Source organism: Salvia splendens, chromosome 18 (assembly GCF_004379255.2).
Source record: "Salvia splendens isolate huo1 chromosome 18, SspV2, whole genome shotgun sequence".
NCBI lineage: Eukaryota > Viridiplantae > Streptophyta > Magnoliopsida > Lamiales > Lamiaceae > Salvia > Salvia splendens.
This window is the reverse complement of record NC_056049.1, coordinates 2,892,395-2,907,879: the sequence shown is the minus strand read 5'-3', so window position 1 is coordinate 2,907,879 and position 15,485 is coordinate 2,892,395. Positions and strand designations below refer to the sequence as shown.

The following is a 15,485-nucleotide window of genomic DNA, read 5'->3' as shown; positions in this document are numbered from 1 at the left end:
GAGAGAGTACATGCAGCCATTTCATTAATCTTCGGTTTTCTATGCTTCTAACTGTGTTTTGCAAGACTTGTCGGAATTTGAAGGATAGGGGCCCAAGAGCGATCCGAGTGCACCTCACTTGGAGATCGTTCTTGTGCCACCATGTTATAATTGCATGTTTTATCCATAGTATATTGCAAGGTAAACTCAATACTAAGGATAGATTGATCCGACATGACATAGCAAAATGATAAGGATAGATGGATCCGACATAGTATATTGCAAGGTAAACTCAATACTAAGGATAGATTGATCCGACGTGACATAGCAAAATGATAAGATCTCTTTTCATATTCATTTGTATAGACAAAATTATACATGGGAAACAACATTAACAAGAACAATGATGCGTGGCAAATTTTGTTACAGAGCCAATCCAAATTGGGGCTGGATTTGGACCCAATCGAATCTCGTGAATCTTCGAATGCGATATGTTCAGATTCTGGAAATCAAAGTGACGAACTAGATGATAATTACAGACTGTAAATACACATGATCAATCATATGGAAAACGTGCTGAAAAAGGGAAAGACAAACGGTATGAATTCCTTAATCATTACTGCATTGTTTTAATTCTTCAGTATATATATCATAATCAATCGCAAATCTTTGAGCAAGGTTGCATGCATGAATAAAATAAAATGATTTTAATTTCCCACATTTCATATTCTCAAGTTGTTGATTTCTTAGTTGCTAGGCTGCTTTTAGACTTTAGTTGTTTAAAGATTCAATTATCTCCCCGACAGGGATAATTCATAATTTTATTTATTCTAGCGATGTAACTAAAGTAGGAAAAAAGATAAAAATTGAATTTTTGATTTGTGGAATTAATTAATGTATTATAATTATTTTCTATTACTATTATTAATTGTGTCATGTGACCTATACTCTATAGAATATAGTCTTCAAAATAGTGCATATAAATTCTGTTTAATAACGTTAACATTAACAGTGGATCGCCCACATTTATAGCTCGCTTCGTGGGGCCCAAATATTCAAGCTCATATTTAGTTGGGCCCATTATATTATTTTATTTAAATATTGGCGCCAAACATATCATTACCACAAAAATCATTTTCCTATCTTATCTAATCGTAAACTATATAGGAAAAAATCTATGCGAAATAAATAAATTAATTAAGAAGAAATATTAAAGGGTTCATATTCTTCTAACTGTCAATTACAGTATTCACAATCACAATTGGAAGATGGAGTTTGGAGAAAATGATGAGAGGATTGAAAAGAAGGCAATCCAATTGTATCAACTACTGCATCTTTCATCTGTTTGATTGCTTGTAGTGAGAGAAAACGAGGGGATGACTTCGTATCTGCGGCACAAGTTTCAGTCTCTTGCAGTCTCGTCGAGGTCGGAAGATGCAAAAGAAGGTGTGAATAGAGAAGAAATGGAGCGGACACGAATTCAAACTATGAAAGCTCTCGTCCTCAAACAAGATCCCTCAGCTAAGGTCAATTCAATCACTCTGATCTGTTTTGTGGTAATCGAATTAATTTTGAATGTTAGGGTTCATGACCAGTAATAATTTGAAGAAACAAATTACTCGTTTATTTGAGTATTGGAATCCTTAAACCGGTGAAATCAACATCATTGTTCTGTTTAAGATTGGATGTTAAAAGACTCAAAGTGATCAGTAAACGTAAGGATTTGATTGCAATCAATGAAGATCAGAACTCGCTTTGCTGATGAAGTTTATTAGAGCTGTAGAGTAGTGCAACAAAGGTTCAATACAGCAATGAGTTAGATATATGAAGCCTTTGTAAGTGCATTACTGCTTGATACTTGGCTAGTTTAGACTTCTTTGTTTTCTGTTGAGATATCCTTAAAATGGAAGTATGTAAGCTAAATGTTGACTGATATTGAATCCAGGCTCATCGAGTTGAATGTGTGTGTATCCCTAGCTTTTTTTGCTGAATTTGAGCTCTGATTAGGCCATGATGATGGTTAAAATGTCAACAGAAGTAGTATTCATGAGATCAAGTAGCCCTTTATTGTCCCCCCAATTAACTCTAGTTGGGATTATGTTTTGGGGGTTTTGAAGGATGTGGATGACTTGATGATCCGTAGATTTCTTCGAGCTCGTGATCTTGATGTTGACAAGGCATCAGCTATGTTTCTCAAGTATTTGAAATGGAGGAGAGAGGCTATTCCAAATGGTTTCATATCTCCATCGGAAATTTTGAATGATCTGGCTCAGAATAAGTTGTTTATGCAAGGATATGATAGGGCTGGACGCCCGATTGTCGTCATTTTTCCTGCCAGGCATAAGCCTGCATCCACTACTATGGAAGAGTTTAAGCGTAAGCAATCACACCAGTAATCGGAAATACTTCTCTTAGTTGGCTTTCTGAATATAGTTTTCTTCCTTTTTACTAAAATGGTCTCTTACTATAGCGTAATGATCAACTATTCATGAGGGACTTTGTTCCTACTACGGTCTTTCCACGTGGAGAATGGCTCTGTAAAAATCATGAAATCGTCTTTATCGAAATGCCTCCAACTCCAAGGATAGGAGAGAGGATGTAGAAGGACAATGACTTCTACTTTGAAGTTGATGTACGATCCTATCAGCGAGAATGATGTTTTACAAAAAAAAATTGGAAACCATGAAGTTGGATCAGTCCTTCCACCTCAATTTTGGATTTTGGTGGATCAGTTTGCTATATGTATATGTAGTTCCTGGATTACCTTATGTGTCATGTTCAGCATGAGGCACAGTCTCGCGTTAACCATTGTTCCTTATTTCTGGCAGGATTTAATATTTATGGTCTTGAGAAAATTTGTGCCAGGTAATTGTTCATCTTAAGCACACCTATGTCTCTGGTCTCGTCCTATTTCCTAAAAGAGTATATTCATGTTTGGTTCCATTACTTCAGAATGCCTAGCGGACACGAGAAGTTCACTTCCATTGCTGATCTACAAGGATGGGGTTATGTTAACAGTGACATAAGAGGATATCTTGCTGCATTATCTATTCTCCAAGTATGATTCTCCCTCCCTCCCTCCCTCAATGGATATCTTGTTTTTATGTTAAAAACTAGCAGTGACGCCAGCATATGGTAGTAGAGAATGAATGCATATGATCTTCATAAGCTTGAATTTGTGTCAGGATTGCTACCCTGAGAGGCTAGGCAAGCTGTTGATCATCAATGCGCCCTACATATTTGTGACTGTTTGGAAGATGGTTTACCCATTTATTGACAAAAACACGAAGAAAAAGGTCTCGTTGCAAAATCTACTTGCATTTCACTTCCAAAGACACATTAACTTATAGCATCTTTTTTTCAGATTGTTTTCGTGGAGGACAACAAACTTCGAGCTACCCTACTTGAAGATATCGATGAGAACCAGCTTCCCGAGTGCGTCGGAGGGCCACTGAAGTTGGTACCCATTCAAGAATGCTGATAGAGATCAAGTAGAGAGGCTGCTCACTACACATGTAATCCTTTGTTACAATGCTTGTGATTCTATATCTATTACTGCTGCCCTCTCATACACTATTCTCAAGTTCAGAAACACTTTACAGCAGAAAGTAACATAAACGCAATCCAGGCACCGGACATAACGACATTTATAATAAAAAAGCTAAGAAGATCGTACAGTAATAACTTATTTCACTCGTATATCATTATAAGTATATAAAGATAAAATTCAGATTCCATTAACTTTTTTTACTCATATTTCTTCGTATTTCTTAAAAACTCATGTCGAAAAAAATAAGACTTGTGTGCACGACTACCTCCAAGAAGTGTGGAATTTCAGCAAAACGTATTAGTATATGACAATAACAATACATGTACAAAAACAATTGTATATTTATTATCATTGGGCTACATTTATTTATTACCACAAAAATCATTTGCCTATCCTTCACCAGACCATAAAAGTCGTTAGCTTTGGGTATCTGTTAAATACCTGTCACTGTCTGCGGTTATTGCCTATTACTACATGCCTAAAGCTTCGGTTTCATATCGCTTTTCCTCTTCGAATAGAGAAGAGAATATGCAAAATAAATTAAAGAAGAAATTAGTCATAATTCCAGAAAATACCAGAGAATCGAAATGGGGACGCCGATCCAACTGTACAACCTCCATCAACCACCACATTTTTCCCTAATTATTGCACGTTTACTTATCTCAACAACTTAATTATTAAATGTAGATCGTTGAGTTTCTATTTATATTTTCGGCTCCATCTTCTCTCTCTTGATTGGTGAGAGAAGAGGGGAAGATGACTTCCTATCTCCGGCAGAAGTTCCAGTCTCTCACCGTCTCGTCGGAAGATGCGAAAGACGGTGAGCTCACCTCTGAGAACAGAGAAGAAATGGAGCAAAATAAAATTCAAGCTATGAAAGCTCTCGTCATCAAACAAGATCCCTCTGCTAAGGTCACTTCTCCTATTAATTCCCATTATTCAATTAGTTTTGAAGGAAAAAATGAGTTGATTTGAGTAGTGGAAATTTGTGATTTGGAATCTCTCAATTAACTTTAGCTGAGGTTGTGTGTTTGGGGGTGTTTTGAAGGATGTGGATGACTTGACGATCCGTAGATTTCTTCGAGCTCGTGATCTGGATGTCGACAAGGCGTCGGCTATGTTTCTCAAGTATTTGAAATGGAGGAGGGAAGCTATTCCGAATGGATTCATATCTCCATCTGAAATTCCTAATGATATTGCCCAGAATAAGCTGTTTATGCAAGGATATGACAAGGCTGGACGGCCGATTGTCGTTGTTTTCGCTGCTCGGCATATGCCTGCTTCCACTACTGTGGAAGAGTTTAAGCGTAAGCAATTGTCTTCGTTGAATGTAGTTTTCTTACTTTTTTACTAATATGTTGCATATAGTGTTAATGATCTGCTGATATCCAGAATTGAGTGGAAGGATTGCTGATATCCAGAATTGAGTGGAAGGATTGATTCGACTTTTGCTTGTAAAACATACTTCTCGCATGTAGGGCCGTACATAGCTTCAAACGAGTAGCCATTGTCGTTCCACATCAACTCTCCGGCTCTCCCATCTTTGGAGCTGGAGGCATTTCAATAAAAGTCCCTTCAAATTTTTGTGGAGTTTAAATTTTTGCTAAGGTACTGATTGTGAGGGACTTTGTTCCCTCTACTCTGTGTTTCCTCATGGAGAGATGCACTTACCGTGTAAAAAACATGAAACGGTCTCCAACTCCAAGGATGGGAGAGGCTTGAGAGAGGATGTGGGACGACAATGGCTGCTAGTTTGAAGTTGACGTACGAAACTACCATCCAGAATAATGCTTAACGAGCAAATTTTGGAGACAGTAAACTTAGTTTTGGATTTTGGTGGATCATTATGCTTTTATGTATATATTCTTTTGGATTACCTTGTGTCATGTTCTGCATAAGAAGAACACAGTCTTGATTCATCTATTGTTTCCTTATTTCTGGCAGGATTTGTTATTTACACTCTTGAGAAAATTTGTGCCAGGTAATCTTGTTGGTTTTATATTTTCATGGTTATTTCCAAAAATAGTACTCCTATGTTCATGTAATTCTGTTACATACTGTTATTTCAGAATGCCAAGTGGACATGAGAAGTTCACTTCCATTGCTGATCTACAAGGATGGGGTTATGTTAACAGTGATATAAGAGGCTATCTTGCTGCTTTATCTATTCTGCAAGTATGAATTCTCTCTCTCTTTTCACCATATGCAAGTAGAAAATGAATGTCTACGATCTTCACAAGCTCGAAATTGTGACAGGATTGCTACCCAGAGAGGCTGGGCAAGTTGTTGATCATCAATGCGCCCTACATATTTATGACTGCTTGGAAGATGGTTTACCCTTTTATTGACAAGAACACAAAGAAAAAGGTCTCTTTGCAAATTCCACAAGCATTTCACTTCCAAAGACGCACATTAACTTACTCATTCTTTTCCAGATTGTTTTCGTAGAGGACAAAAAACTGCGAGCGACCCTACTGGAAGATATCGATGAGAACCAGCTTCCCGATTGTGTTGGAGGGCCGCTGAAGCTGGTACCCATTCAAGATTGCTGATACGAATCGATTAGAGAGGCTGTTCATTTAAGATTTACTCCTTTGTTACAGTGCTTGTAATTCTATATCAGTTATCACTCATTGTCTCCCATATTCTACTGTGGCATTTCACATACAAAATTGGCAGGATATATATAATAATATTTTTTGAGTTAAATAACACAAGAATCAACAGAGTTTCTAAATATCATAATATTGGAAACCAACTGATTACATGTAGAAGGAAGAGATCGTTGCCAGCATTATTTAAAAAAAAACATGAGCCCCTGTTCAAGTCAAATGAAGCATGACGGGGCAGCCTTAAAGACGAAATTACAACTTACAAACGAGCATAAAAAGATTATAAAATCTTCCGGGTTCTGGCTCTTGGTGCAGGAAATGAAAAAAAAAACAAGGTTACTTCTCATCCGATCATCAACTTGTTCTCCTCCAGGAAGGAATATGTGGGAACCTCTAGGTTGTATGGCGCAGGTCCTTTACGGATCCTACCAGATATGTCATAATGAGAGCCATGACACGGGCAGAACCAACCTCCATAGTCACCGGCATTTGGCAAAGGAATGCAACCCAGATGGGTGCACACCCCAATAACAACAAGCCATTCGGGATTCTTAACCCTAACAGCATCCTCCTGTGGATCACGAAGGGAGGCGAGGTCAACACTGTTGGCCAAATTGACATCATCTTCAGTACGGCGCCTTATGAAAACTGGCTTTCCTCTCCACTTCACAGTAACAGTTGTCCCGGGTTCAATGCTGGATAGATCAACTTCCAGAGAAGCAAGAGCAAGGACATCTTTACTGGCAGACATGCTCAGAACAAATTTGAGTACCAGGAGACGGGCCAGTGATGCATACACGAACCTCCCTCCAGTAAGAACAAAATAGGCAAACGCCCGCTTGCTAGGATCACCTGGTGGGTATCTCTCATGGTTGTGCTCATCATAGACAATCTTTGAGGTAGGGTTTTTAATAGCTGCCACTGTAGGCAGTTCAGACATCAGACCGATATCCTGTCCTGGAGCAATGGCATTAGAAGAAAAGCCTGCAAAAGTTTACCAAAAGGTTGATATATTGTTAGCATATGTAGCAACCCAAAATCCATTTAAGAGGACTTGCTAAAAGAAAGTAAAGAAACCATAGGGAAACAACTCTCAACACACAACGATGAGATAAGGAGACCAGCTACATGTGCATTTAACCAGCCCACGGAACCAAAACAGAGTCATATTGACAAGACAGTGCAGCTAGTGCATTTAGTTGTGGTCGTGCACTCCATAAAACTAAGCTCCCATGGACTAAGAATTACTTGAAAATAAAGTAAACTCGGATATTCAATATCTAATCAAAAGAGGAGATATGCAAATAACATAAAGACAAAGATAAGGCTAATAGGCAAATTTGTAGAAGCGAAAATAATGAAGTGAATGAAGAGCCCAGCCTCTCTCAAGCTAAATCAGAATACATGACAAGCCCAAAGGCATAGCAAAGTTTCAGTTCAGTAAAATGCATGTTGATTAGTGTTCAAAAGTGACATCTGTGTACAGAATATCCCAACAGAATAATAATGAAAATTTTACACAAAGCTATATTTAATAGAAACCTGAGAGTTAAGTCGTCGTGGAGTTCCTTAGTGCTAAAGAAATAACCTATTCATTAGTATCTTCAGTGGAGGTTACCTGACTGGGTCGTTAATCGTTATTCATACTGAAACCCTTTAACCAGGCCAGTAAAGGGAAGGGCAACAAGAAAAAGACCAAATAAGCAACTCATAAACTAAGACCACGTGACAGCTGATTGCATATATCAATCTTCAGAATCCCAAAGGAAAGGGTCAAAAAAACTTAATACCATACACCAAGGAAGTAAAAGCCACAAAACTACATCCAAGCTGCTATGATACATTCCTCACACAATATGAGCCTTCGTAAGTCAAATTAACTAAATAAGTATATTCTCCATGCATGCAAGTATGCAACTCATGCTTGACATACAGCTACTATATTATACATTTCGCTTTGGAATGGCTCAGAATCACATTTCTTTGGAAGGAAATTTCATGAAAAGTTGGCTAATTCCAACACTCATTAGTGGCACAAAGACCCTAAAAAAGATTGATCATTCCAATGAAAATGAACCGCAGTAATTTAAAATGGACGGCACATTCAACATAACGTGTCTCAAGCGAAATATGAAATCAGAACTAATATACTGCAACAAATAGAGAATACCAGATAAGTAGACACAGTCCCAATCTAAAATCGAATGTCTTGAAACAGATCAAACATAGGGAGCAATTCAATCAATCATACAACTAAAAAAAGGTTATCATAACAGGGCCGTTTCAGAAACCTATAATCCAGAAGTCCCAATTATCTAATATTGCCAACAATCTGATCTCTAAAAGACGAAAAGCTAAAAAGGGGGCGAAAAATACAATATTTATAAAGTGCGAAACAATTCTAAATTGAGAAATTCACGAACCTCGGATAAGACTGGGAAATGAGTTGATGCAATCGGCGGGTGAAGAAGCGGAAGCGGTGCGGCCATTGGAGGATGAATCAGAGAGCGGGAAGGGATTCCTGGAGGCGAGCGCGGCGGACGAAGGCTGAGCAGACAGCCACGAGAGAGAAGACAGCCTCCTCCCTGCTACTCTCAGCATCTCCGATTAATCGAGAAAAACCTTCAACTTGTTAGGAAGATTAGCGATTCGAAATTGTGATGAATTTGGGGGAAGCTTGCACCTAGGGTTGAGGAGAGGGATAAATCTGAGAGTTGGTCGATGATACACATGAAGTAAAAAATATTAAGGTGAAGAAATGAATGTAGCCGTCTTAGCTCAGCTGGTAGAGCGCATGGCTTTTAACCATGTGGTCGTGGGTTCGATTCCCACAGACGGCGATTATTAATATTTTTACCTCATTCTCACTCAAGGCCCATTGGGCCCAACATTTTATGTTTTGTCTACTCCTCAGCTCGAAGCCCATTGGGCCAGGTAGGTTTATGTTTGTCACATGTCAACGTAATTAATACTATCTCCGACGATGAAACATACCTTAGTTAGTAGAATCAAATGTGCTCTTTAGTTAAAAAACATGATAGTACTTATTTTGTTGGTTAATATTTGGTCGTGGCTATCATTCTTCTAAATATTTTAATGAATAGTTAATTTCAACATTTTAGTACACCATCAATTCGTCAACGTAAGAATATAGAAGAATGTAAACCAAACATGCGAGCCTTGTTGGTTCTAAACATCTTCGTTGGCTTCCCAAGCATCTCCGTTGGTCATGGTCGATTCTTTTGCCAAGTCACTATTTTTAATTATTGGATCTTTCAATGAAACCACTAATGTTATAGCAAAACTACTTCCATTCTATAAATATAGTGTTTTCATTTCTTGTGTGCAATAATTTAGGTTCAATTATAGTGTACCTTTATTCTTGAATAACCTTTTCGAAAAAAAATTCAAGTTCATAGGAACATGCAAGCTCTCACAACCACATTACAAAAACCAAGCATAACATATTCAAGTATGTTGAATTAATATAACAATAGTTCTTCAATTAAATAAGAGTTAGGTTTGATGGAATGAAGTACACATACAATGTCTTTTATTTGATGGCTGTCCCATGTTAGGTACACAAAGGAAAAGTTCTAAATATTCTAATTAAGATTTTTCTATAATAATTGAACCCCTTTTGAGTACAAAACAAGTTTAACCTAAAATGAGGACCACTCTAATTATTGGCCTAATAATATAGCCACTCCCTAAAAGTTGAGGTCCCTTCCAAATTTCATTTCCTCACTCTTCTTAAATTAACATGAAAATAAAAAAGTCTGAAACTGGCATTTTTCATAAAAAGTAAGCATAATAGTAAGTGTTACCTAAAACAAATGTACCTCATTATCATCCTTAATCCAAGATTAGTATGCACTTACACAAAATGATGTTACAAAACTAACACCATAAATAAACTACATTCAACTTCCAGTCTGCTCTACCTTTCTGATATGATCATCTTTCAGACAGAGCCGAGACTCGCCACAAACGCGCAGCGCCACCTCATCATCGTTAATCGTTCGATTCTAACAGCCTCAAGCCATTGACAATACAACAAGAAACATAGGAAAAAATCAACTAAAGGGTGCAGAAATCTTCTCTTGCATCTGAATTTTTACTATTCTTTCAAGAATTGCTAAAAGAAAATGCCACCCTACAAATTCATAACTGGAGGCCTCGTGTCCATGGAAGCTTCACAACTTGCCTCCTCTCTGTTATTTATATCTTCTTCGAAAACCTTCCATAACTTTTCGACCCGAATCATATAGAGAAATGTTGCTCTGCAAGCATGACAGTGAGTTATTGGAGAAGGATCTAGAAACTTCTTTAGCAAAGGGAGAGAATAAAGACTGACCAAGAATGTTTTTCCCTTCAACTGTCAAAGTGTGAGAACTAATGGCGGGGCATCCTTCCTTGGCCCTGCTACAGAGCGATAGGCGTAGACTTTGATGGCTTGGTTTTCGTCGCCTCCTTCCTCTCTTATCACCTCAACGTTGAGCCTAGGAGACTCCCTCGCGAGTAGTCTGCAGCCTTTCATGGTCACACTGCACGCAGACATCCACAACGATCGCATCATCTCATACTTCTCTCGTCCAGACAGCAGGGCAGCATCTCCAAAGGGGCAATCTCTGATCTCAAGCTTCCTCAGCTTAGGACAGCCTTCCATGATACACTGCATCCCCCAATCACTGCTGCCAGCAAAGGCAACCGCCAGCATCTCAAGATCCTTCGCGTACTTGCCAATGTACTCAAATGTCCGGTCAGTTAGAAGGCCTGAAACTGAAAGCCTCTTGATTTTCGTGCAGGTTTTGACAACAGCGCCAAAGGCCTCATCCATGGGTTCGTTCGTGAGATAATCTGGTTGGCCCAGGGTCATAATGCATAGACGGAAGTGGGTGAAATTGGGGCAGTTCTGCACTATGGTCACAACAGCAGCATTAGTCATTCTCCTACAGAAGTAGAGAACATAGTGGAGTTTGGGGCATCCACGAGACACTGCCAAGAAACCCAATTCTGTCACCCCATCATGATGATCCCGGTCATCTGGATCAGCAGGGTAGACCCGTAGCTCCTCGAGCAAGGGACAGCTCAAACCAACAGCCTCGAGCCCCTTGTCTTCGACTGTATCAATCACCTACAAGTAAAGAGACATCAGACACATAACTATAGTTGAAGAGATTAGTCATTAAATTTAAACCATACTATTTTGAAGAAGGAAGGAACTGCAACAATGTCGATTCAAACGAAAAAACGTTTTACAGAAAGAATGAGAATAACAACAACAAATTTTCAAATTATTAGGACTCATGCAGTGTGTGTTTAGTTGATTTTATGATAAAGTTTCTCCACAATGAATCTTCGTAAAGTAGGAAAAACGAAGTCTTACCCAAAGGCATCGTAAATTGGGGCAGTGGGCAAGAAACTTTGCAAATTCACCACTTTGGAGGGGCGCAACCCTCAAGTTCAAGAAAGTCAGGCTGGCACAAGCTCCATAAAGAAGAGGGAGATATACGGAAGTTGCTTCCCACAAACCCGAAAGAACCTGGAGATTTCTACAATTACAAAAAGCAGTTTCAATGTCTTCATATTGGCGAGGCGTGAGTTCTTGCAGGAAGGAGCCAGTGCCGAGCTCTGTTAGTCTAGGAGCGTGCACAAGCAGCCGTTGCAATTCATCCAAGGTAATGCTCTCGTTGACCTTCAGAACTCTCATTAGTTTGCACCGGCTAACAAGTCTCTCCAGGTCATCAAAGTTTACATCACCATTAAGACTAGAGAAGTTTAGTATTTCCAGCGAAGAAAAGTTTTCCGGGAAGCAACTCAACCAACCTCCACCGACATCCTCTGTTATACTGTCCTGTATGTTGATCTCAGTCAAGTTCCTGGGAACAGATGCACAAATTAAATTATATCCTTCATAAATTTTAACAAGGACTGCTTCACATTTATAAATCATATAAAATCAAGCTGTAGATGAAATCATCTATGGCCTCCAGTTCCCAAGTAGGGGGACATACATTGCGAGAAGCCAGGCTTTTGAAAGTAACTCACAAACTTAGATATCGGTTTCTCTTTGAGTCATATAGTTTATTCCTCCCCAAAGATAGCATGAATTGGGTCTTCTGTTCAACAGCCATATCATTTTTAGCTACTAATATAAATCTTCTTTTTTGGTAGTTTGAACTCAGAAAAATGTCTACAAGAACAATCTATGTATACTAACCTCATGCTTGCAACATAGTCAAGCATATCCTTTTTCAGTGACATCTTATTGGCTTCCATTTACAATAATATTCTCAATCTATGCTTATTCTTATTCGTCAGTATCTTGGCAGCGCCTTTCTCTATTATGCCAAAAAATATATATTTGGATAGTACTACATGTCCTTTTGCATCAACTTAGCCAAGTAAATCAATTTTGGCCATGAATGTATCACTAAACAAATACTAGTTCATTTATCACTACAGATAAATTGCACTTAAACATGAAGAGGCAGACTTGCTTAAAATCTGTCACACCAAGGGCACATCATCAGTTAGATGCAAAGTAACAAGGAAAAACCATAACAAGATGATCGCCATAAAAAGACTCCGGGATAAATTTCCCATTTAAAAAGCCTCTTCATTTAATCAGCTAATATGCAAATGCAACTTATCCATAATGAAGCATACAAAGACAGCAAGCCATTTTCTTCATTCCTGATCGAGAAGCCATATACGTTGTTTACTTTATAAATGAAATTAAATAGGACGCTACAAACACAATAAAAATCCAAGTACAATTAGTTAAATCATACGGAGTAGTTTATCTTCAATAAAAGCGACTCATCTCAGAATGTAAACAAATTATACAATATAGTTTTCGGAATCTTTGATGCTTCCAGAAAACCACAACTGGAGCTACTCATGTACGATTTGTGCAAGGGACAACGAAATAGACGGCAATCAACACATATACACACACACAAACGAACTAACTTTATAAAATATAGAGGAAGTAAGCACCTGCAATGACTGGCAATTGCTTTGAGCCCATTTTCAGTGAATCCATCACAACTTGACAAAGACAAGGCCTTGAAGCTAGGGAATGACTTCGCCAAGAGCTCCAGGCCATCATCGGTGATGGTCATCCTCTTAAGCCTCAGCTCCTCCAAGAAAGGGTAAACTTTGGCAAACATAACCAACCAAGGGTACACATTAGCACCCCAATCCAGTGGTACCAAATTAAAATCCGAAAATCTCGGCTTCCCTTTAAGCGTAACACTCTTAATTCTTCGGAACCTCCTAGCCACTATTTCTGGTGACACAGCATAGCAATTTCCTATAAAAAGCTTTGATCTTGTCCATCTCTCAGCGTTATACCAATCTTTGCGCACAAGCGAGATTGAGCTCCTGTCTTTATGCGAATCTACGAACGACAGGACTTTCTCCAACACTTCATCCGGGAATGGTGATTGAGGATGAACTGGTCCATGAGAGTTGCCAGAGTTCGATGGCGAATCATCCCCTTTCTTTGGTTCGGGATCCATTTCACTTTCGGAGGACGGATCCAATTAGGCCTTAGCAAGATCTCACACCCCGCCTAAGCCGCACATCTTAAACAAGGAGACAAACAGAGAGAGAGGAATCAGCAAACATTATATTAATATGTGTTTCAAACTGTAAACAATCTTGAATTATAAAGAAAGATTGGGAGATTCATATGGGTGAGCAGCTAATCCAAGAATTTATGATACTAAAATTCATAATAGTAGGAAATCTTGAAAAAGAAAAATTCTTTCTTTTTTCTGTTCAACCCAAAAAGGAAGGAGAGGAAAATAAAGTATTAAATGAAACCACTAAAAGCAGTTCAACATACCAGTTTAGAAATCAAAGCTTGAATTGAGATCAAGAAGTAATTACTCATCAAAAAACTCAAACTTGTTGCTTCAATTGTACCTCTCAACTGTATTCCCCAACACCCTTTTTTTAGAAAATCCAAACTACTCCACCAAAGAGTTCAAACAAAAACAAAGAGAAAATAGCAACAGAAATGTGAAATCAATCACAACATTCCCCTTCACAAACAACCACTACCCAATTCCCACAGCTGAACACAGAGATCCGTGAAGCAATATCCAAAAAAATCATTAGATCCAGAGGCATTTTTTTCCAGATAATTAAAAAAACACAAACAGAATCCAAAATAGCAACATCAACATGTGTGCAACAGTGATTGGATCAGACAATGAAGTGAAGGAGCTAAAAATAGAAAAGCTGGAGAAAGAACTGTAGAGATTTTACCTCTCTGTGATTGAATGCTTGGATGAACCCAAGAGCCAAAGAAAAGCTCAGATATCCCACTTGCATATTATTTTATTACATAAAAAAAATTAAACAAATAATTACTGTTACTAGCTACGACAGCACAAAAAGGGCTTAAAAAAGAAATGATTTTTCATATATCCAATGCGAAATACGAACAATAATGTGTGTATGTATGTACGTAAAGCTTGAAATTATTAGGTGAAGTCGACAGAAAATGGAGGGGTGCACGACCGCTCTCGTGCTGACACGTGTCCTGCGCCGGTTGGCCAGCGGATCATGTTAGGTTGATTAGCGGTTTTGTTTTTCTTTTTTTAAGCTTTTAACTGCGGCCTTAATTTTTCCTTAAACGGCAACGATTAACGGCTTTTATGTTTTTTGACGGCTTGCAAATGTTCAACTATTTGCATTAAGCTCCCTAAACTTCCTTTATTCGTGTTTAGCACCCATAGTTACATTTTTTCGCGGTCACAGCCTTTTCTTCTCCGTTTGACCGTTTTACCCTTAAAAGTTGAAAAAAGATGGGACTTTGTCTACTGTTTTATTGTTTAGAAAAAAAACATGAATTTTGGTTGAATTGTGGATAGTAAGTTGTCATGTATTTTTGAAAATCAGTTGAAAAAAATTATTTAATTTGATTTTATTTGTAATTATTGTGAAATTATTTGATACGACAGCTGAGATATCATCTGTGTACATCGTCATCAGTTAGTTACAAGTTATCGTATATTCCAAAGAAAATGACGCGATTTAAAAAAACGTCATTAATATGTTACATATAGGTGACTTGATTTATTTTCCTGGAGTGACTGTGAATAAATTCAAATTTTATGATTTTTTTTGCTATATTTTAAAATTACGGGATCGGTCAAAATTTATCAATTTTGAGACGATTAGCCCTTTTATTTTTATGTGTCTATTGTTAGGAATAGCGGTAGGACATTTTAATAAGATTTCTAAGGAAGATACCCATTTTTATTAATAATAATTAGGAGCAATTATTTGGCAACATGAATCTGAATAAAAGCCACCCAGCATAA

General features: G+C 38.0%; 4 protein-coding genes and 1 non-coding gene across 7 annotated transcripts; 3 read left to right on the top strand and 2 right to left on the bottom strand.

Moving 5' to 3' along the window:
- The first annotated feature begins 1,197 nt into the window (after positions 1–1,197).
- LOC121777122 (phosphatidylinositol transfer protein 3-like) lies at positions 1,198–3,587 on the top strand. Its single transcript, XM_042174261.1, has 6 exons — positions 1,198–1,505; positions 2,097–2,355; positions 2,808–2,844; positions 2,932–3,037; positions 3,165–3,275; positions 3,344–3,587. Exons 1-6 carry the CDS (start codon positions 1,356–1,358, stop codon positions 3,458–3,460), a joined length of 780 nt encoding a protein of 259 aa, XP_042030195.1. The 5' UTR covers positions 1,198–1,355; the 3' UTR covers positions 3,461–3,587.
- A 447-nt stretch (positions 3,588–4,034) lies between these two features.
- Positions 4,035–6,241, top strand: LOC121777121 (phosphatidylinositol transfer protein 3-like). The gene is made up of 6 exons (XM_042174260.1): positions 4,035–4,441; positions 4,578–4,836; positions 5,474–5,510; positions 5,599–5,704; positions 5,786–5,896; positions 5,965–6,241. Exons 1-6 carry the CDS (start codon positions 4,286–4,288, stop codon positions 6,079–6,081), a joined length of 786 nt encoding a protein of 261 aa, XP_042030194.1. The 5' UTR covers positions 4,035–4,285; the 3' UTR covers positions 6,082–6,241.
- A 17-nt stretch (positions 6,242–6,258) lies between these two features.
- LOC121777120 (cytochrome b-c1 complex subunit Rieske-4, mitochondrial-like) lies at positions 6,259–8,876 on the bottom strand. Its single transcript, XM_042174259.1, has 2 exons — positions 8,565–8,876; positions 6,259–7,125 (listed from the first exon to the last, which is right to left on the bottom strand). The coding sequence occupies exons 1-2, from the start codon at positions 8,740–8,742 to the stop codon at positions 6,485–6,487; spliced, it is 819 nt and encodes a 272-aa protein (XP_042030193.1). The 5' UTR covers positions 8,743–8,876; the 3' UTR covers positions 6,259–6,484.
- A 32-nt stretch (positions 8,877–8,908) lies between these two features.
- Positions 8,909–8,981, top strand: TRNAK-UUU. The gene has a single exon. It is a non-coding gene; the product is annotated as a tRNA-Lys (tRNA).
- A 983-nt stretch (positions 8,982–9,964) lies between these two features.
- On the bottom strand, positions 9,965–14,568 carry LOC121777308 (protein TRANSPORT INHIBITOR RESPONSE 1-like). 3 transcript variants are annotated; one of them, XM_042174515.1, is made up of 5 exons: positions 14,425–14,568; positions 13,147–13,736; positions 11,531–12,023; positions 10,499–11,278; positions 9,965–10,424 (listed from the first exon to the last, which is right to left on the bottom strand). In XM_042174515.1, exons 2-4 carry the CDS (start codon positions 13,668–13,670, stop codon positions 10,523–10,525), a joined length of 1,773 nt encoding a protein of 590 aa, XP_042030449.1. In that variant the 5' UTR covers positions 13,671–13,736; positions 14,425–14,568; the 3' UTR covers positions 9,965–10,424; positions 10,499–10,522. The 3 variants fall into 3 exon arrangements, with proteins under 3 accessions (XP_042030449.1, XP_042030450.1, XP_042030451.1); XM_042174516.1 differs by lacking the exon at positions 14,425–14,568 and adding an exon at positions 14,000–14,417; XM_042174517.1 differs by lacking the exon at positions 14,425–14,568 and having other exon boundaries at positions 13,147–14,417.
- Between the last annotated feature and the right edge of the window lie 917 nt (positions 14,569–15,485).

Excerpts from the sequence above, each read along its gene's own strand:
- LOC121777122 (XM_042174261.1), top strand. The coding sequence starts at position 1,356 with ATGACTTCGTATCTGCGGCACAAGTTTCAGTCTCTTGCAGTCTCGTCG. Across the intron at positions 1,506-2,096 it reads AACAAGATCCCTCAGCTAAG|GATGTGGATGACTTGATGAT; the intron begins GTCAATTCAATC and ends GGGGTTTTGAAG. Across the intron at positions 3,038-3,164 it reads CTGCATTATCTATTCTCCAA|GATTGCTACCCTGAGAGGCT; the intron begins GTATGATTCTCC and ends AATTTGTGTCAG.
- LOC121777121 (XM_042174260.1), top strand. The coding sequence starts at position 4,286 with ATGACTTCCTATCTCCGGCAGAAGTTCCAGTCTCTCACCGTCTCGTCG. Across the intron at positions 5,511-5,598 it reads CTTGAGAAAATTTGTGCCAG|AATGCCAAGTGGACATGAGA; the intron begins GTAATCTTGTTG and ends CTGTTATTTCAG. Across the intron at positions 5,705-5,785 it reads CTGCTTTATCTATTCTGCAA|GATTGCTACCCAGAGAGGCT; the intron begins GTATGAATTCTC and ends AAATTGTGACAG.
- LOC121777120 (XM_042174259.1), bottom strand. The coding sequence starts at position 8,742 with ATGCTGAGAGTAGCAGGGAGGAGGCTGTCTTCTCTCTCGTGGCTGTCT. Across the intron at positions 7,126-8,564 it reads ATTTCCCAGTCTTATCCGAG|GCTTTTCTTCTAATGCCATT; the intron begins GTTCGTGAATTT and ends AAACTTTTGCAG.
- LOC121777308 (XM_042174515.1), bottom strand. The coding sequence starts at position 13,670 with ATGGATCCCGAACCAAAGAAAGGGGATGATTCGCCATCGAACTCTGGC. Across the intron at positions 12,024-13,146 it reads GCAATTGCCAGTCATTGCAG|GAACTTGACTGAGATCAACA; the intron begins GTGCTTACTTCC and ends ATCTGTTCCCAG. Across the intron at positions 11,279-11,530 it reads CCAATTTACGATGCCTTTGG|GTGATTGATACAGTCGAAGA; the intron begins GTAAGACTTCGT and ends CTTTACTTGTAG.